The 22,241-nt window shown below is 36.5% G+C and overlaps 1 protein-coding gene across 2 annotated transcripts in view; it reads right to left on the bottom strand.

Annotated features, from left to right (window-relative positions):
- Nucleotides 1–22,241, bottom strand: part of ANGPT1 (angiopoietin 1) — a 256,066-nt gene that overhangs the window by 97,232 nt on the left and 136,593 nt on the right. For both annotated transcript variants that reach the window (XM_015145866.3, NM_001266116.1), the window contains 1 exon segment: nt 369–524. In XM_015145866.3, coding sequence (XP_015001352.1) covers nt 369–524 — 156 coding nt within the window.

The raw sequence follows: 22,241 nt of genomic DNA on the forward strand, positions 1-22,241 counted from the left end.
GCATTACCAGAGACAAAACAAAATAGGTCAAAAATACAAAACAAAGATACCAATCTGACCCAAATAGTTACTTTGTTTGACACATATCATATCACAGTTGGTAGTTGCAGTACTTATTTGAATTTAAACATTGATGAGGTCCTTTGCTGGCCCTGTTTTTGCAAACATATGCAAAGCTAAATATACCAACCCTCATTAGATCAAAAGAAACACGCATAGCATGTCAGGCAGTCATTGTTGTTATTACCAATAAACAAAATGTATGTTTCCCTAATCACAGTGCTGAAATGTGCTCTGTGTTTATGGAGCAAGCTAAAGAAAAAAAATCTTCCTGGTTGAGTCTGTGGACTCTGGCCCTGGGGGTGTACCTGGGTCTCAACATCTGTCAGCTTTCTGGTCTGCTCTGCAGTCTGAGACAGCAGACTGGTTCCTATCTCCAGCATGGTAGCCGTGTGGTTCTGAACTGCATTCTGCTGTATCTGGGCCATCTCCGACTTCATATTTTCCACAATGTAATTCTCAAGCTGCAAGAGATAAAGGACAAAACATCACATAAGCAAAGCCTCCCAGCTGGGGCCTGTAATATTTACAATGACAAAACAAGACACAGCTGGCAAATCAGCAATCTGGCAGGGATCCTCTGCATCTCTGGGAGTTGGAGAAATGGGAGCAGAGCACACAGGAATCCAGTTGTCAATAAATTCCTAATATACTGATAATATATTTATAACAATCCCAATTATAATGACAATTTGCACTTGGATCACACTTTCTCATTGTTGACATTCTCCATTTAGCGTTTATAGCAAAGATGTATCACAGTCAGCTTTATTGTTCTGTTTCTTTTATAGATGAAAAAATAGAATCAGAGAGGGCCAGTGATAAACCCAAGGTTGTTCAGCAAGAATGCAGCCAAATTCCCATACTAATTTAAATCGAATTATTGGTGCTCTAGTTTTTCCATTACACCATACTGACCACTTATCTCAGAAAAATTCAGCCTCCTGCTTCCATTTTTGTAATGATAAATGAAAGATCACACTGCTTTGGGGGAATGGGATGAGGAGTGGGAGGAAGGATGATGTCCAAAACAAAAACCTTTAAAGGAATATTAAAATATAGGCAATGATGTATGAAATGAGCTTCAAAGCCTGAGAGGTGGCTATAATCATTCTCTGTGCTCCTTCGCAAGCTCAAAAATAGGACTGAAAGTACAACCCATATAGCAGCATTTCCCCTTCTTGCTTTGGGTAATATTTAGTCCTTTATGGTGCCATCTTAGAAAACAGTATAGTGCTAAAATAAATGGTGCCATAGGAACCATGGAGAATTATGAGGTGACTTACTGCAAGGGAGGCTATGAGGTACCTGGGAGAATAAAGCTGAACATATCCATTATTTGAAAAATACAAAAGAAACCTCCCTGTCAGTGCACTTAATTCCTCCACCACTGTGTGATCACTACATTTTATTACTCAATTATACATATAGAGAAATTGCATCCTAGAGAAGTCAGGTCCAAGGCCACACACCACAAAAACAGTCAGACTTGGACTTGAGCACTGAAGTCCTTAACTCTCATACCAACACTTTCAACCACTTGATAGCTCTGCCAAGTCGTGCTTCACAAGCCGGGTTCCAAATCATTAACAGCTACGTGATTTTTACTGATTTAGTGAACCATAATACATCCACTATTTCATAATCCATCGTAAAATTATTATCATGTAATAAATATAGTCTAAATGTAAATTCCCCTTTGTAAAGCTTTGGCAGCTCACTTGCTAACATCATCCCTTGCTTATTTCTATTTATCAAACACGAATCTGTCCCATGCTAACGAAAATGAGTTTTCAATCAAACTCATATTATTATTAATACATCCTAAATTCATTCTTGGTCAATATAACATAATTCCCCTTCATTCTTTTTCCCCCAAATTAGACATAGGAGGAAAAAAATCCAACCTATAAAAGTTTATTATAAAACAAATACAAAATATATTAGAATAAATCTCTGAAAATTATCAAAATGTGAGGCCTACAGGCCAAATCTTGACTTTACTCCAATTGAACCAACATATTTAAACAACAAGAGGCAAGTAGAGAAAAAGAGGGTATGACAGCATAATAAAAATCTGTCATTTTGGATTCCACATCCTATGTTCCCTTTTTCCTAATAGCATTCCTTAACTTTCTTTTGGGAAATTATCTTTTTGCCCTTCAGAACAAATGCTTCTGGTAGAGTTGTCCCACCCCAGCATCACGAATGAGTACAGGTTCTAACCTGGCAAGTCAGAATGTTCTGCTCTTACTTCATAAGTGTGAATTGCTCAAGAATGGGAAGACATCACAAGAAAGGCCATTAGCCTCAGTTCTGAAATTTCATCAAACTCGTTTACAAAATAACTTTGTTTTCCTCTGTGGTTAATAAGCTGGTGACATATGCCCAATACAGTTGATGCCCGATTTTGCCACCACAAAACCAGAGTCACCCAAGAATGAAGCTGACTCAGAAAGACAGATGTTAGATAGGGAGATAGATAGATAGATAGATAGATAGATAGATAGATAGATAGATAGACAGACAGACAGACAGACAGACAGATCAATCGATCTATGTACATACATAGATACCTGGATGCATACATAGATAGACACAGTCAGGTGATACCTTTTGAGCACCTGGACCTAGCTCTATTTTTAGCTAGTTCCACCCTTGGACATTCAGTCGTAGTTGCATGATCTAACAGTCTCCCATTGAGCAGCCAACCTTTTTTTCCCTTCAATCACATTGATTTAGGTTTTTAACACTTACAACCAAGATTTTAGATCTTTACCTTTGATCAATGTTTAGCAGAAGAAATTTCAGGCAGGAAAACATTAACAGTATGTTCCTCACTTTTCCAAGGAATTTGAGGTTATACATAAGTGTATGTATCTTTAAAAATTATAGATATGTCTCCATTATAAAGATAATAGCTATCACTCATAGCTGACAGTTATCAATTGCCTACTATGCAACAGGCACTGAACTACATGTTTTCCTTTTATTATCACACTTAAACCTCACAATTATGTATGTTATAGTTGCTGTATAGATAGACTATTGAGGCACAGAAACCCCCAAACAACTTGCTCAAGAACAAGCAAGAACTCAACTCGCAGCTCCAAAAGCCATGTTGTTAACCTCTAACCTATTTAGCCTATAGCACTGCTTCATTATGCTATGCATTTTACTATGTAGCTCTTAAAGCTTGAGTGTTCATCAAAACTATGTGGGGAGAATTTTAAAATGCAGATGGAGGTACAAAACACCAGAAATCTTTAAGGTCATGTACTGGGAAACTGTACATTTTATAAAGCTTCCCAATGTAATTCTTATTCAGGTAAAGAATCAGTGCATCTCAAAGTGTGGTCCATAGAATAACTGCCTGTATGAGACCTGCTTGTGAATAGCCATGAAATGAGGAGTTTGCACTAGGATGCAAATTGTCTATGTCACTAAGCACACTGTTTAGTTCGTTCACTTGATGTGTATATATACAAACACACATGCAAGACTTTCTCAATGAAGAAAGTGATGCTCTAGTTTGTATTCTGGTGCAAACTTCTTAACATATTTCCTAAATGACAGCAATGTCCTTGAGTAACACTGATTTAAACCATCAAATTTACTTTGAAATATCAGATTCCCTGCTTATCGAGAAATCTGACTTTCTATGCAAATTTTCCTCCTGAGAGAGTTCACTGATCAGTGAACTCCAATACAAGATCTGCTTGATAATTGTACATCATTTTCTTATGCCGTTGGTTAGCAGGAGTCTGTTCCCAGAGTTTGACTTGCTCCAGGTGTAATAATAATCATGTAGCCTAGTCTTCACAGGGAGGACACCCTCAGCATAGGTGGCTACATCAAGGTTCAGTCTTTTTGTATCAGCTGTTGACCATTCTGTATTATTGTGCTTTCTGTAACTATAAAGGTTGACACCAGCAAAGCAAAGTAACTATTTCATGCTAGCATTCATCGCAACCATAAAGTGCCTCTCAGTTCTGCTGACCCTGTTGTAGAAATAAAGTAAGTCTCCAACCTATACTAAAATGCTCATTTAGGCTGCCATGATGAGTAGCATGAATATAGCTCTAGTTAATTATTTTTTAATCAAATGGGGCTGCCTTCTCCAGGAGTAACTGCCTTTTAATGCAAAATCTAATGGCACACTTAAGTAGCAAGAACCAGATGTAGTTGATTTAAAGACTGAAGCAGGAGGCAGAAGTCAAATACACAATGTGTGATTAATAAGGAGGACTGCTTTCATCTTATCTCTAAACATTCCTCTGTAGATCTATAACTGTGAAATCCATCTTGATGTGCCATAGCAGCCAGGTTCAGAAAAGATTTGTAACAAATTTGATTGTCTTCATATATTCGCTACTGGTTTTAAAATATGTTTACAGAAAATGACAGCTACTTTAAGGTTCAATATTTTATAAACATCTAAGGTGTGAATTTTAAGCTTAGAAGTTGCTGATCACAAGAGCTAATGAGTTATAATGTAGGAGTCTCTAAATCTGAATCATAAAATTATTTGAGTATACTGCCATGCCAGAGTTTTATAAATTATTGGCCAAAATGCTAGGAAGAGGATTGTAGAATTCGATTGAAATGAAATGACAATAAATGATGACTTTCAAGGAAAAAAAATGTTGCATTTGTAAAGTGATTTAATATTTGCATAGCCTTTGTACACATTGTCTGACTTGATCCTTATACCAAACTTACAAGGAGAGAATTGATTCCATTTTATAGTTTAAAAATTTGAGGCCTTCAGTGACTTTGTAGAAATCAAAGAAAAGTCAGACATCAGAGAAAAATCTCAACTCTATCTTCTGATGTTCTACTAGCCTCAGAGTTGTGGGAAGTGTTCTGTTATTGGACTAGCTGCCTGGATGATTGGTTGATAATTTTAATTTTAGTCAGCTATTGCATGTTCATCATTATAATATAACATAATATATTATAATATTTATAATATTTATTCCTTTGAGGAAAAAATGCATCATTAGAGGGTAATTACTTTCACTTGGCTTCACCATAGTGGCGACCAAGTTAATTTGAGGTGGGATGAGAACCCCTAGGGCCAGGTATGTGGAAAGCTTACTTTGCCAGTACTTTTAATAGAAGGGAATCATTAAAAACCCTCTCATTAGTTCTTACCTTTTTTTCTTAGTAACGTAAGTTTATTTTGTTCTGCTCATTCTATTTCTTGCCAACCATTGTAAAATATAATACCGGGAATAACAATAATACACAAAGCCTCTACAAAGGCTAGATATGTACCAGCTTTTACAAATACACAGTTCATTGAATCTTTAGAACAATCCAGGTACTGTAAGTATTATTTTCCTCATTTCACTGATGTCTAAACAGAGGCTCACGGAAGTTAAGTAAATCATCTAAGATCACACAGTGGGTTGTTGGCAGAGCTGGTATGTTGCTTTGAGGCTAGATTTCCCAGTAGCTCCATTCTGAAGGAATGTCACTCATCAAACGCAAGCATATTATTACCAATGTTAAAAATAAATTCTGATAATACACTATATTCCTGCACAATATATGTAAAAATGAAAGCTACAGAAATGATGAGGTGAAACTTGTTCAAAGATTGATCAGTTTTTAATGTATACATTTGCATATTGATTGATGGCTGTACTATCTTAGGAGGAAATATTACCCATGGTGAGAAAGCAAATATCCAGTCAGCTGTATGAAAAGTCTTAGTGTTAAGTAGACAAAGAAAACATATTTTTAAGAAGGTAATATAATCAGCCATTTGTAGTTCTCTCATAAATCGCATACCCCTGTCTTTTGCCCAATGAGCAGGGGAGAATTGATGCTATCATTCTCCGTCATGAGAGAGAATTTTGGGAGAGCTTTTACTAGACTCTCAAAACCCTTGGGGGCTTCAGGTTCATGAGAACCAAAATCTGTGTGAGATTATGACATGTCTTGTATGTGAAATGCATTCTGTATCATTTCACTTCAAGAGACCACTTCAAGGGGTCTCTTAAACCAGAGCATATCTTAAAGCACAAAGAATATAATTTCTCCATGTAATTCTTAAGAAAATAACATTTTAAACCCTATAAAAATTGACAAAGGCATTGCTTGCTTAAAATATGGTGCAGATTAAATGGACCCTCATTGGATGTTGGTGCATATGGTATCACTCAGTTATGGCAAAACAACCATGAAATAAAGCAAAAGGGTAAATATGGGAAAGCAATAAAAAGGTAAAACAATGCAAAAAATGCCTTAAATGTTGATGGTTTTATCTAATCTCATTGTTCCATAAATCAATGGCAATATTGAAAATGCAACTATATCTAGGTTTATGGCCTTATTTAAAAAAAGACAGCTGACGCCAAGTATATTATTTTCAGGGATTTCTATTCTAAATCTCCCAATACACTATTTCTTTTATGAAATGGAGAAATATAATTGTCTTTTTAGACAATAGATCTATTTAGCTAACATTTAAAATGGTTTCTGTACTGATACACATGCCATGGATCCCATTTCTCATTTTGATATCTGAAAGGATATTTACTATTTATGGAAGAAAGAAAACCATTAGTACAAGAGAGCTGAAAGAGGCATTAAATATTATGAGCTCCAAGGATCTCATTTTATAGATGTGGTGACTGAGGTTCAGAGAGGTTATAGAAAGCAAGGTGAAACAGCTAATTAATGTCAGATGTCAGGTCGTGGCCCCTCTGTGTGTGGGAAACCCAGGCTCACATCACTAGGCTGCGCCAACAGCAATGACTGTCGGTATCTTAGACCCACCCAATAGTTCTTTTCCAATTCCCTGGTTCCTGCTACTTGCTTTGCCTTTGTTGACTCCTGATTTGGATCTCCCCTTTCGCCATCTCATGCTCCATCCACTTTAGGGGTCTTGACTTCCTTTGCTGGACTCTGTTCTTGCTTCCTACCATTGATACCCATCAGCTGCCCCCTGGTCACTGAGCTTCAGCAACCACTTGATTGTTTTCCTTCAGAGGCATCACCTCACAAGTGGCAAAAAACAGAACTAAATTCTAAAATTAGTTCAGGCTTATCACCCCCTGTGTCAGTTCAGTTTAGTCTTAGCATATATGTGGTAAGTGTGTGCTATGTACAAAGCCTGGTGCCAAATCCTACAAGTACAAAGAGTTGAGTCTAGTAGGAAATAGAAACATGTGAATGAGTCATTTCAACAGAGTTGGTGAATGGAGTCTGCCTCTGACTATGTTTCTTTCTGTAAATATTCTTTCTGCTTGATAGGGAGATGCCCTCAAATACTGATATTAATAATGTCCGTGGATGTTTGTTACTCGGCCTCCAAGGGAATAGTAGCAACATCCCATTGAGGCATATGTAGAAGCTATCAAGGGCAACCCAGAAAATCCCACAGGAACAAATTCTCCTGCCATTGCTTTTTTTGGTAATGATTCTTGTGGGACCACATATTTGTGGCTGCTGAAAGTTGCCAAAGTCATTTACATTGCTCCCAGAGTTGGGCCAGGACCCAGGAAAGTCATTCTCTCTTTGTATAAGCAAATGTCTCCTGTGCCAAAACACATTTTACTAACCTGGCACCTCTCTTCTACACCTACCTTCTCACGCTAGTAAAATGTCAGAGTCATGGAACCTCAAGCATATCAGTATGTCTGCTTAATTTTTCCCTTTACCTTTTTTTAAAAGGCACATGGCATATAAAAAGCACATTCAGCCTTGAGTCAGGATATCTGGATTGTAATCCAGGTACTATCATTGATATACTCCATGGATTTGGAGAAATCACTTAAGCAATTTGGGTTTAAGTTCTTCATCTATGAAATAAAGGGCTGGATTCGATCATTTCTAACAACTCACGAAGCTCTCAAACTCTTTGATTTAAAACTTCCTTTATAAAGTACAAGAGTCTATAAGGTTTGAATTTTAATTTGTTATTGAAAATTGAAATCTGAATGTATATATCCATAAAATATAACATACATATCCTTAATGGCAGTAACAAAACAATGATACTAGAAACAACAGCAAAGCCCTGGACTGGATCATGTCTCCATAGCAGGCACATCTGTTTTAAGATAAAGAGCTAGAATCTCTGAATTGCTTAATCCCCAGGCACCATTCTGTCCCAAATATATTCCTTGTCTTTCTCCAACACTTTGGCTTTGTGTCGATGATTGTTATCACAATGAATGGTACCATTACCACCTATCTGTTTATCCAAGCCACAGGGAATCACCTTGATTAGTCTTTTCCTTCTTTTTCTATATTAAATCCACACCAGATTGTGTTGCTGGTTTGTTTGTTTGTTTGTTTTTGAGAGGGAGTCTCACTTTGTCACCCAGGCTGGAGTGCAGTGGGGTGATCTCAGCTCGTTGCAACCTTCGCCTCTTGAGTTCAAGCGATTTCCGGCCTTGGTCTCCCGAGTAGCTGGGATTATAGGCACAAGCCACTTAGACACAGGGTTTTGCCATGTTGGCCAGGCTGGTCTTGAACTCCTGACCTCAGGTGATCCACTTGCCTGAGTCTCTGAAAGTGCTGGGATTATAAGCATGAGCCACCATGCCCCACCGGCTGCCGTCTCTTGAAGGCTGCCTAGGTCAATCCCTCTCCCACTTCCCTCTCTCCCTACTAATATCACTTTATACTCACAGTCACTGACTAAGGTCAGACTCTCATTTTTCTTCTGGATTTGTTAATGGCCCCATAACTGGTCTCCTGACTCCAGACTTGCCTCTTCCAATCCATCATCCATGCCATCGCCAGTGGGATCAATCTAAAGCACAGATTTGGCTTGTCATGTCACTGCTCAAACTCTTTCAGTAGCTTCTACTACCCGCAGATAATGTCACAACACTGTATTTGTTATAGATGATTCTTGACAATCTGGACCCTGCTTCTCCCACTCTACATGTACTTTATGCTCCAGACACACCAAATGACCACAATATTTTCATTTCACTAAGCACACACTCTTTTTGACTCATGTCTTTGCATATGACTTTGCTCCAACTGGAATGCTTCTTTTCCCCTTCATTCTCCCTTTTCTTGGGCTAGGTCCTATTTTTCAAAACTCAGTTCAAGCTTTTCCTCCTCTAGGAAGCCTCTCATCAATCTTCTCTCTGTAATATCCTTCGTTTCTACTTCTAGAGCATACTGTGCCTCTGTTTTTCATAATAGCCTTGCTCACCACCCTTCCTTTCTACTTCTAGAGCACACTGTGCCTGCTTTTCATAATAGCTGTGCTCACCACCCCAGTACAAGTTCCTTAAGTACAAGCACTACCTGGTTCAACTTGGTATCACTTCCTTTCACTGCCTGGCACATAATGGGGCCTCAATACCATTTTGATAAATAATTTAATGCATAAATGAATTTGTGTATGAAAATACTGAGTCTCCCATTGTGAGTTTAGCCTAATTCCATTTGTTTCTCTAAGTAAGAAATATCATATTAGCAATTATCAATGATCCCCTTTTGAATGGCAAAGGAACCAGGGTAAATGATGTGAAAGTACATAGATCTGAAGACAAATATCCTCACTTTGTGGACCACATAACCCCATCTTGTCTTACCATGTCTTTCTACTTTGCTGTTCCCAATCATCTCGCCTATGAGTCATTGTTTAAATCAAGTAAAATCGATGAAACACATTGAAAACTAACCATGTTTTAATCATTGCTCCATACATAAAAGCAAAAGAAGCAAAACTTAACGCTGTTCATTGAAATGGCTTATAACATAAGCATGCTACAAATGCTGGACTGAAGGTACCAATGTCCTGCTTGCCTTCCTGCCTGCCTGAGGGGTAGAATAAAGAAAGGAACAAAGCCTCTCAGTGAGGGAATCTAATAAGTCTTTCCAGAGGCCGTCCCAAAGGAATATAGAAGGAAGGGCATACATTTCTTCTGTCTCCCTTAATATTAAAAAAAATTGGCCTTATGATCATGATACCGCATTCTGGCCTAGGCAACAGAGTTAGAGCTTATATCTGAAAAAATACAGTCTGGAAAAATTGAGGGCTAGGGGTTAAGAAAGGACTCTGGGAAGACTTTGACAGCATGCAAGGAGCTGTGCTTGCTTAGGCAAGATGACTCTCCTGCCTACCTCCTGAAATGTGCTTCTTGGGAAATCAAGAGATAAATCAGCCAGCAGCAAGAACATGCCATTGGTGCCATACCACATACATGGGGCAAGGGCACAGCATCAGACTTTTAATATGAGATTCATGTAGAAGGTAAAGACAGATAATTTCTGTGCACTTTACCATATTTTCATGTAGAAGTCAAAGACGGATAACTTTTGTGCACTTTACCATATTTTCAGACACACTAAGCATAAAGTTTACCCATTAATAACATATATAAGAGCATATGTTGTATGTACATATGTACATACATACAAATACCTCTGCACAATTATGCTCTTGGACACACATATATTTCCCTATTCCCAACCTACATGTGTCCAGTTCTACATTCATACTTTGTAGTTATATTCATTTCATTGCAGTTTATTTTCTTAAAGATTCATTTAAAATAACTAACGCATCACTCATCTTTGAATGAGGCATATTTGATGTAAAATGTAATCACTTTAGATAATGCCCATTAATCTGTCATGGACAGCTCCAGTATTCTGCCTAACAACCCAGAAATCTTTTTCCCAAATTCTAAATTTATACTTAGATGACAGAAGAATGGAAGAATTACAAAGCAACTTGGTATGCATTGTTTTTACAACAATAAGAGGGATCTTTTTTTAACTAAACAAGATATTGTTTCAAACAAAATTGCAAACATGTCTCCCTTTACTGTAATGCTTTTTACTTTCTTGCTTATCTGAAATGCAATTTAACCCCCTGCATGCTACACAAAATACATTCTGTTTCACTTAAAAAGAGAAAGCTTTGACATTTGAACTATAGACCACCCCAGAAGCTAGTAGGTTGTGAGGCATTGATGGGGTAAAAGGTTCTCCAGTAGATAATTCTTCTAAAAAACATTTTCTGCAAACCACACTTTTTTCTCCTCTGACAAATGACAATGATGCAAACACATAGCTTAAATGATGATCCTCTAAAGGAAATCTTCTACATTAAATGAAACATTACAGGACAGATCATGTAATTTAAATACCCAGCAGATGATATGAGATACTCAGGAACAGAAGTTTGAAAGCCTTAATAATTAGGGGATTTACAGATTTTTCAGGAATACCATGACTAGGTAGAAAATTGCCATCATTTTACTCTGGTATTTTGTATGAAATTGGACGGTATTAACACTTAAAATCAAATATCTTTCAATAAAACCTCGTCACTATTCAACACTCTGACTTTTTAGGCTGTTATTACTCTTTCATTTATGCTACTTCTTTTCTTGCTTACAATGAAGCTGCTTTGTTGGTTGTCTTTCTCTTCTGAAATATCTTGTTTGTGGGTTTTTAAAATTAATTTTCTTTCATCTGCTTAAAGTAAAATAAATGATAAAAGTGTGTGTATATATGTATAATGTGTGTGTTTTCTCCCACAATATAAGATTACTCAATGGAACATATAGTAAGTTTGTACAGGCATAAAACTGTCAATGTCATTGTATAATAAACATTCCAAAGCATTGTGTGTGAGGTTCAACTAATTTTTTTCTGTGTGTATATATGTATAATGTGTGTGTTTTCTCCCACAATACAAGATTACTCAATGGAACATATAGTAAATTTGTACAGGCATAAAACTGTCAATGTCATTGTATAATGAACATTCCGAAGCATTGTGTGTGAGGTTCAACTAATTTTTTTCTGAATAATATTTGTTGAGTAGTTCTTATTTAAATTACCCTTAGTCCAAGTATTGGAAGAATTACTAGAATAGAAAAAGTCATTCAAAGCGTAAGAAAGGGATAATGATTGCTGACATCTTATAAATGCAATACAATCCCTATTTTTTTCTCACTTTGATCAAAGGACTACAGACAGTGGGCATTGTTTCATCTTTTGACAAAAGCCATTTTGGTGCCCTGGTGATGCTTGTTACATCCCGAGTGCTATTGGATGAGAGACCAAATTAGCATTACAATGAACTAGCTTCTCTGAGAATTAACTATACACCACAAGAGAATGAAACAAAGCATGAGTAACTGCGAAAATACCTGCTCTCGTGACTACACGTATTGCCAGAGGAATTTTGTAAAAGTCAGTTTTAAAGACTCATTAATCTAGTTTTGGCAGCTGTAGATCACCTCCCAGTGTTCCTCCTGATTTAGTCCCCATCCCCAACAAGCTGGGAGCACTGGACACTTTATATATTCATTAACTGAAAGAAGCCTAGGCTAATTTATTGGAAAGTCTAAATCCTGGGTTCTTATGATCATGAAATGTGGATAATAGAGACCAGAAAGCTGCCGTACCTACTTAACAAACATCACACTTTGACATATTTATTTTGGATGTTTTCATTTTTAGTAAGAAATAAATTACTACATAGAAAATTAAGGTGCCTCCTGTTCCACAATCAGAATATAACCTTTATTCTGAAGTTGATGTGGGCTTTTACTCTGTAGGTTTACATTGAAAATAATATACTGTCTAGTACATTTTCATGATGTACAGAAATGTTACCTTATTGCATGATTTCTTCATTCTCTTATTTTTAAATCAATATTATGTTTTTGAGACTTAGATATATTAACAGTATTGTTTTACTATGAATTACAGGACTGAGTTAGATTTAGTAATTCTAACTGCTAATAAAACATTCTCATATCCCAACGCCTGACTTACTCTGAAGAGAGGAGTCCAATGTCTTTCAGATTCCTGTTAACCCTGAGTTCTAGCTCAGACACAAGAAGAAACAAATTGTTTCTCAGACTCTCACAAAGCCCCCAGGGTCTCTTCTCTAAGGATCTAAAGGAAAGCTGTGTAATGAATCTTCCCCTATTTAAATACTGTATCTCAAGAATCTGAATGAATACTTTTTAAATTTGGCAAATAGTTATTTCCCATAGAGAGCAATTAGGGGGTTGAGAAAGAAAGGAAACAAGTTACCAGAACTAAACATTGATTCTATAGTTATTCTCAAACATAAATTACTACATTAAGAGTTTAAAATAACCATGACCACAATTATAAAGACAGCTCTCCCAACTTCCTAGCAGCATTCCATTGAATAGACTAGATAGTCTAGATTTTAAGGTGCAAAGTGGCTTAAATATACCAGCTTTCCATGGCTTACAAACAAAAAAACAAAACCCTTTCTGTTCAGCATAGTACACAGTATACAAAATGATATATTTAGCATGTTCTCAATTATGGTAAGTATATTCAGACACAAATGTGTATGCATTTGAAAAAGAAAAGAAATACTGAATTGTCAACAGTGCCTGTCTCTGGCTGACGGGAATACAGGTGAATTTTATTTTCTTCTTGAAATGGTTTGGTTGGTTTTCTCCATTCTTTAGAAAATGAGAATTTAATTTTATATCAAGAAATAAAATAAAGAACTAGAGAAAGAAAGCAATGTGCTTGGAATGCATTCATTCTTAGTAGGAAACTTACAAACATCTGGCAGAGTTTAGTGGTGGCCTGGTTGGAGAAGTTCTAGAAAACTCTGCTGCCCTCCATAGACATTCCCCACTGGCTCAGCCAGTTTTCCTCCTCTAGTCTTGCTCCCTACCTGCCACCCCTAATTCTCTGGTTTCATAAGAAGTCAAGAAAACAAACAAATAAGAAGAAATAAACAAAAGAGCCAAAACAGCTGCAAGTAGGTCTTTAACAACGGGAAAGGGCTGGGTGCAAAGCCTGTAACAATAGCCTTTGTTTTTTGAGTACTTGTTGTGGATCAGCCAATGAGGTAAGGTCTTGAGGTTCTTCCTTTAATTATTTCTCACAGCAGCCCTTTGAAATAGGTATGGTTACCATCTCAGACCAATGAGGTGGCAGAAGTGATGAGAAGTTCAGTAACATGATTATGACTACAGAACCCAAATGTTGCAGTCAATATTCAGACTCAAGTCTCTTTGATGCCCAGGTCACTCTCTTTCCACTTTATTCAGCCCCATGTTCTTGGTTAGGGCAAGAATTACAAACAGGCCGTTTGCTGCCCAAGTTCAAACAGCCAAAGTGTTTTGACTAGCACATTATTTTTAAAATATGGTTTCAAGCCTTTAACAAGAGTATGTAATCTCTAGTTATCCACAGCCCATACCTCTCTTGGATATAAAACTTCTGGTCCTTTTAGCTGTTAAGGTGAGTTGCCCAGATCCTAACGGCATTTGAGTTGCCATCAGTAAGGGGGAAATGAAGGCACCTAACATTTGATGATCACCGTCAGGCAGTAAAATAGTCTTCGTATACTTGTCATCCTTGTAAAAATACAATGAAGAGTCCCCCTCACCACTCTCATGCTTAGAAATACCGAAAGAATGATTGAGTCAACATGTGGTAAGACATTTGAGGCCTTTGTAAGCCCAGCAAAAATATGAAACATAATTATTTTATATGACAAGTTGACTTATTCTTTCCTCAGCTCCATAGTGACACGCTATTTATGGCCACATTAATTATCCTTGCTGAAAAGCATTAGCATTTGCTTTCATTTACTCAACCAAAACAGAGACGTCATCTTCACATGTCATATGGATTAGTGTCATGTTTGTTCTCCGGTTCATTACACCATAATTCTTTCAAATAAGCACAAATATCAAGAAAATATGGATTCTAACATTATTATATGCACATTAAAAACATATTCTCATAGAATGAGCTCTAATATTATGATTTTTTTAAAGTTTACCAACAAAATCCAATCAATATTCAAACAAGCCATTTTTCTTTGGGAAATAGTGTTTTGTTCTTTACTAAACTAAAATATGTTGTACTGTAAATTGAACCTGCTGAGCTGAAATAATTTTATCTCAAAAATCTTTTAGTCGTTAAAAGCAAAGTTATGCTTAAAAAAATTTGCAGATTGTATATATATATATATGTATAGAATCTTAAATTGGAATATATACAGAATATATACAGATCTATCTATAAATATAGAATATATGCATACATATGTATCTGTATATCTATATCTATAACTTCAGAATATATGTATATATTATATACCAATATAGGATATATCTGGGATGGAGTAATAGTAAATTGAAAGTGCCATATCTTATTAAGTATGTATAGAAACACAGAATGGTAGTTTAAATATCAGCAAAGACAGGCTGGGCACGGTGGCTCATACCTGTAATCCCAGCACTTTGGAAGACCAAGACGGGCAGATCACCTGAGGTCAGAAGTTTGAGACCAGCCTGGCCAACATGGTGAAACCCTGTCTCTACTAAAAATACAACACTTAGCTGGTGTGGTGGCAGACGCCTGTAATCCCAGCTACTCAGGAGGCTGAGGCAGGAGAGTCGCTTGAACTCCGGAGGTGGAGGTTGCAGTGAGCTGAGATTGCACCACTGCTCTCTGGCCTGGATGACAAGAGTGAGACTACATCTCAAAATAAATAAATAAATAAACAATAAATAAATATCAACAAAGACACACAGATACATACACATATGTAGATGTGTATATGTATTATACATTTTCACATACTTTCTTTATAAACACATTTCAATGAACATTTACTCAGTAAGTTTTATATGTGTCCTATGCTAACAGGCATTGTGTCATGAATACATAAATATGAAAAAGATGCAGTTCTTGCTTAGTCCCTGGCAAGTGAGAAAAACAAGTATATAAACAGACATTAAATTAGTAGCTGTTAAAGTAGAAATATTCTCTACAAAATTGTAAAAAATATATTCCAAGTTTATAAAACACATGACACTTTTATTCCAGATACTCATAGAGAAGAAATAGATTTTCAAGGACTTATCAGTAAATTCAGAATTACTTAGTACGAATGTGTCTTCGAAAAATACGTACTTCATCAGCCTTTTTTTCTGTTCTGATGTGCATTCCCAACCAGGGCTGGCTGTTCTCAGAATTCACAGCTTTAATATTAAAATTGTAACATCATCATTAGCTCCAGGAAACCATGAAGCCCAAACGCCATAGATTCTAGGATCTCATTGAGGCCTTTTGCATTCTTGACTTCTTAAAGCCAATGGTTCTCATGTCACAGAGATGTGTTTAATATGAGATGTGTTATATTAAAAAGTCTAGTGAGTTTGCTAGAAAACTACCATTATATGAAGAAATTATACGTTTGTTTTTCATAATTCTCACCATTTTATTTTTTTCTGTAAAAAAGGAAGAGTCAGAGAATATAAGTAATTTCCCAAAAGACATACAGTTACATGAGGCTTATCCAGTTTGTCTATGGTTGGGTGAATCCACACCAAGCGTATCTTCTCAGCTGTAAGAATTTCTCATATCAAAAATAGAGAATCTTTGCAATCTACCTGACTTCTTCCAAAATGGGGGAAAGGTCTTGGTGAATTCCCACAGGCAGGTAGAATCCTGCGGCACGAAGAGCTATTTTTAACATGGTGCCGTGGAGAGCTCCCAGAATGTGTCAGCAGGGAACCTGAGTGCTTTTTTATTTATTTATTTTTCACTTGTCAGCCATATGAACTTTAAGGTATTTTACTTCTGTGAGATAAATATTTCTCATCAGTAAAGCCATCATGCTAATTGTACCTGTCCTAAACATCTCAAAAGTTTCTTTTAATGACCAAATGAAATGACACATGTCAAAATGCTTGGTCAGTTGTAAGGTGCTATGTAAATGTCAGATACTTACTCTTTGATGTGGGTAGGTTGGAAGAAGCAGTTAGAGAATCTATTTGAAGTGTGAGATCTCTGGTGTAACTGCATATGCAGTTATCAGTAAGATGGCAATGAACAGCTAATGTTAGCCATCATATTATTGCTTTTTCAAAGTTCTGATTTATACTTACTTGAGAAGCAGCACATGTGAAGCAGTGTTTGAGAAAGAATAATAAGCTTTGGACTCTGAAAGCTCTAAGCTGGCAACTGGTTATCTGTGTGACTTTGAGCAAGTTGCTTTCCCTCTCTGTGCTTTACCTTCTGCATCTAGAAAAAGCAAAGAATAATGCACCTGCATCATAGTATTGTTTGAGGATTAAATAAGAAAAATCAAAAATATATCTAAATTGAAAAATAAAATAACAAGCTTCAAATGGGAAGAACAGGATTAAACTTCCTCAGTGGGCATGGATGTGAGAGATGGCATTGGACAGTAAAAAAAAATAAAATTAATAGGAATTTGTTACAGAGGCCTAGCTTCCTAATACTTATTAAAACTGTGACTATGAACAAGCCATTTAACTACTCCAAGCCTCAACTTCCTCATCTGTAAAGTAAATATAATAATATCTACATCAAAGCAGTTTTGTCAAGAATGAAACTATTTCATTAACTGTAGCTATAAAAATATAGTCCCCTGACTGATACTTACTGCCTGCCTAATGCTAAAGAGTTAAGCAAATCTAAGTATCTTTTCTTTTAACACTCTTTCAGGACATCTATGTACTACAGACTGGCCATAAATTCTATAGGTAATAATATCCTATTGCATTTTAACGTAATGTCAGAAAACCATTTACTGTATACATTTATTAATTTTTCCAGCCTAAAGACCACCAGTGGACTTACTCATTTGTAATTTTTTATATAGCAAGCAAGTATCCACAAGAATGTTTTTAGTTACATGATTAAATAAAGAAGTGCTAAGCCCCTGAGTTTTATCAAATAATACAGTGGTTAATATTATTATTACTACGATTTTTTGAGACAGAGTCTCACTCCGTCACCCAGGCTGAAGTGCAGTGGTGCAATCTCGGCTCACTGTAACCTCCGCCTCCCAAGTTCAAGCGATTCTCCTGCCTCAGCCTCCTGAGTAGCTGGGATTACAGATGTGCGCCACCATGCCCAACTAATTTTTATATTTTCAGTAGAGACAGGGTTTCGCCATGTTGGTCAGGCTGGTCTCAAACTCCTGACTCCAATCTAGCCACCTGCCTTGGCCTCCCAAAGTGCTGAGATTACAGGTGTGAGCCACTGTGCCCAGCCCGATGGTTAATATTGGCTCTTCATTGTCTTCTCATTGATAACTGTATATGTACTCACACCAAAGAATTCACATTTCTAAGGGACTTTCAAACTGCTTCTCCCAATCTAACCACACCAAAGTATAAGTATCTGTCATTTGCATATAAAGAAACATCTTGTATAACATGTGCTAGTTGTTTCAAACCTTCAAAGGGAATTTTCTCCTTAAGCAATTTTAATCCAGAAATACCTGTAATTATGATTTCAATGATGAATAGGCCATAAAGTGCTAGGCCAGCAATGAATAAAGTAAGAGACTGCAGTGAATGGAGTTCCTAGATGCCTTTCAGAAAAGTACTGTGCAGGTATGGTGTGTAGGGAGCAAGGAATGGAGGAAGATTGCAGAAGGAGAAAAATAAAAGACATTCAAAACATTATAGTTAACACAAGTACCTGAGCATCTGACTTCAAGGAATGAAGCATACAATTATTCATATTATAAAAATATTAATCACCTTATGTAGTACACAAGGGCCCAGAGTAACAATATGGCAAACATTTAAGGTTTCTATTAAAACTTCCTGATAAATTGATAAATAAACTGATAAGCTGAAGCATTTCAAGTTACTGATGATACTATCAATGCAATGGTAAGACAAGGCAAATATGATATTAGAATAAATACAAAGCACATTTATTCATATGGTTCACTACCGGAAACTCAGCAAACTTGACAATGGGCGGCCTCAAATGGTGCTCTCCCCCATGAGAACTAGTGACTCATTAAGGCAGACCGATGCTTAGAATTTCATAAACCTCAGGGGCTTAGCACTTCTTTATTTAATCATATAACCTAAAAAGTCCTTGTGGATGCTTGCTTGCTATATAAAAAAATTCCCAATAAGTAAGTCCACTGAGATTTCTGAGTTTCCTGTGACTCTCACCATTAATGCATCTGCAACCACCATGCTATTGGGCATGAAGCAATAAGTTGTATCCTTGCCTGGGGCATGTCTAATGGTCTAACCTGGAAAGGTCATGACTCTATGAGTATTGGGATTTTGTCTTTCAGTGGGATTCTAAACAGGAAGAGGCTCTCCAACAAAGAGACATTAAAATTCTCTGCCTTCCAAAACATTCAGATAGATGCAATCACTAGAAGAGAATAAGGATGGTTCTTCTCAGGAAAAAAACATAAACATAATTAAGTCAGGTTAAAGTAGTGGCTTTCTCATTTTCTTGACTGTGACCCACAGTAAGAAGTGCAGTTTTAATTGGGACAAAAAACAAATACAACACATACACACACACACACACACGATTGTGCCGGTACACACTGCACACATAAATATAAATAAAAGTTTCATTAAACAATACCAAATTCAAATACATAGTAAACACTAGAACCCAGGTCTCTGACCCTCTGATATTTTTACAATGTTCAATTTTATTTCATTTCTACAAAAAGGCTTGACTCAACCCATTTTTAATTTTCCCAACTTGCTGTGGTCATAACGTTCAGTTACAAAACACTGAATTGGAAATTGATGTTCAAAAGACTATTTATTATGTTATCACTATATGCCCAGTAATGTGCTAAATAGTTTGCTCACATCATAGCATTTAGTCCTCAAACCAACCATCAGAGATGAGTTTTATTGCATCTACTTCATGGACAAAGCATCTGAGATTAGAATTTAGCTCCGTTTGTGCAGACAGGAAATGGGAGATCAGAGATTGTAAATCAGTCTTTTCTAATTCTTACTCATTCAAATACTTTCTAATTCTTATCACATTATACCACCAAAAAGTCAAAAGTTGCTACCTCAGGGCAGACTAAACAAAATCCTGGTTAAATTAGCACAAAAGTATCTCTGTACAATTAAAAGAAAAAAAAAAAAAAAAAAAACCAACAACAACAACAACAACTGGCAGAACCTGAAATATGTTTGCTGTGTTTTTTAAAGATCACTGTACATATGTACAATAAACTCAACATAGTTCTCCTTAGAACATAGGCTCACTTTTTTAATCCAGAAAGCTTGTTGTCATTATTTTTAAGTTAACAGTTGCAAAACTTAACTGTGTATTGTTATTTATAAACACTTCAATTAGATGAACTCAAACTGATTATTAAATCTAAAGACAACATCAGTACGATGATCAGCTTCTAAGATGGTCCAATGATCCCTGCCTCATGATAGTCATACCCCGGCGTAGTCTCCTCCTGCATTCTACCAGAGTTGATCTGTGTGATCAATAGAACATGGAAGAACAGATGCTATGCCACTTCAGATATTACATTGTAAATGGCACTACAGGTTCTATTTTGCATTCTGTCTCTCTGGCTCTGTCTCTCTGATCACTCACTCTGAGGAAAGTCATACTGTAAGAAACTTTATGGTGGAGAGACCCACATGGTGAGAAACTGAGGCCTTCTGACAACAATGGGGGAATAGACCCTCCAGCCCCAGTCAGGTCTTCAGAGATTGCAGTCCCTGAACCAGAATCTCCCAGCTAAGCCATCCCCAGATCCCGAAATCTCACAAACTATATGAGATAATAAATCATTGTGATTTAAAGCTACATGAATACCTTGGAGGCATTGTAGGTTTGGTTCCAGACCACCACAATAAAGCAAATATTGCAATAAAGCAACTCATACAATTTTTTTCGTTTCGCAGTGCATATAAAAGTTGGGTTTACACTATACAGTGGTCTACTAAGTGTGCAATAGCATTATGCCTAAAAAACAGTGTACATACTTTAATTTAAAAATACTTTATGGTTAAAAAATGCTAAAGATCAACTGAACCTTCAGTGAATCCTGATCTTTTTGCTGGTGGAGGGTTTTGTCTTGATGTCGACGACTGCTGACTGATCAAGGTGGGGTGATGATTGCTAAAGGCTGGAGTGGCTGTGGCAACTTTTAAAAATAAAACAGTGAAGTTATCCATATAAATTGACTTTTCCTTTCACTAAAGATAAATTTAAAGCATGCTCTCTGTCTCTGTCTGTCTCTCTTTGATCACTCACTCTGGGGAAAGTTATACTGTTTGGTAGTATTGTAAGCACAGTAGAACTTTTTCAAAATGGGAGTCAATCCTCTCAAACCCTGTCAATACTTTATTAAAGAAGTTTATGTAATATTCTAAATCCTCTGTTTTCATTTCAACAATGTTCATGGAATGTTGGCCAAGAGTAGATTCCATCTCAAGAAACCACATTCAGAAGCAACTCCTCATCTGTTTAAGATTTATCATGAGATTGCAGCAGTTCAGTCACATCTTCAAGCTCTTCTAATTCTAATTCTCTTGCTATTTCCACCACATCTGCAGTTGCTTCCTCCACTGAAGTCTTGGACCTCTCAAAATCATCCATGAGGGTTGGCATCAACTTCTTCCAAACTTGTGTTAATGTGGATATTTTGACCTTCTCCCATGAGTCACTAATGTTCTTAGTGGTTTCTAGAATAGTGAATCCTTTCCAGAAGGTTTTCAATTTACTTTGCCCAGATGCAACTGAGGAATCATTGTCTATGGCAGCTTTAGACTTCTAAAATGTATTTCTTTAATAAGACCAGTAAGCCAAAACTACTCCTTCATCCATGGGTTACAAGATGGATATTGTGTTAACAGGTATAAAAACAATGTTAATATTCTTGTACATCTCCATCAGAGCTCCCAGGTCACCAAATACATTGTCAATGAGTAATACTTCAAAAATAATCTTTTTGTTTGAGCAGTAGGTCTCAACAGTGGGTTTAAAATATTCAGCATGCCATGCTGTAAACAGATGTTTGTTTTATTTCTAGACCACAGGCAGAGTAGATTTAGAATAATTCTTAAGGACCCTAGGATTTTTGAGTTAGTAAATGAGTATTGTCTTCAACTTAAAGTTATTATCCCCCTTACAAGACAGTCAACCTGTCTTTTGAAGCTTTGAAGCCAGGCATTGACTTTTCCTGTCTAGTTACGCAAGTCCTAGAAAGCATCTTCCTCAATATAAAGTTGTTTCACCTACATTAAAAAATCTGTTGTTTAGTATATCCACTATCATCAGTGATCTTATCTAGATCTTCTGGATAATTTGATGCAGTTTCTACATCAGCACTTGCTACCTCACCTTGCTGTTTTATGTCATGAAAATGACTTCTTTCCTTA

Source organism: Macaca mulatta, chromosome 8 (assembly GCF_049350105.2).
Source record: "Macaca mulatta isolate MMU2019108-1 chromosome 8, T2T-MMU8v2.0, whole genome shotgun sequence".
NCBI classification, from domain to species: Eukaryota; Metazoa; Chordata; class Mammalia; order Primates; family Cercopithecidae; genus Macaca; species Macaca mulatta.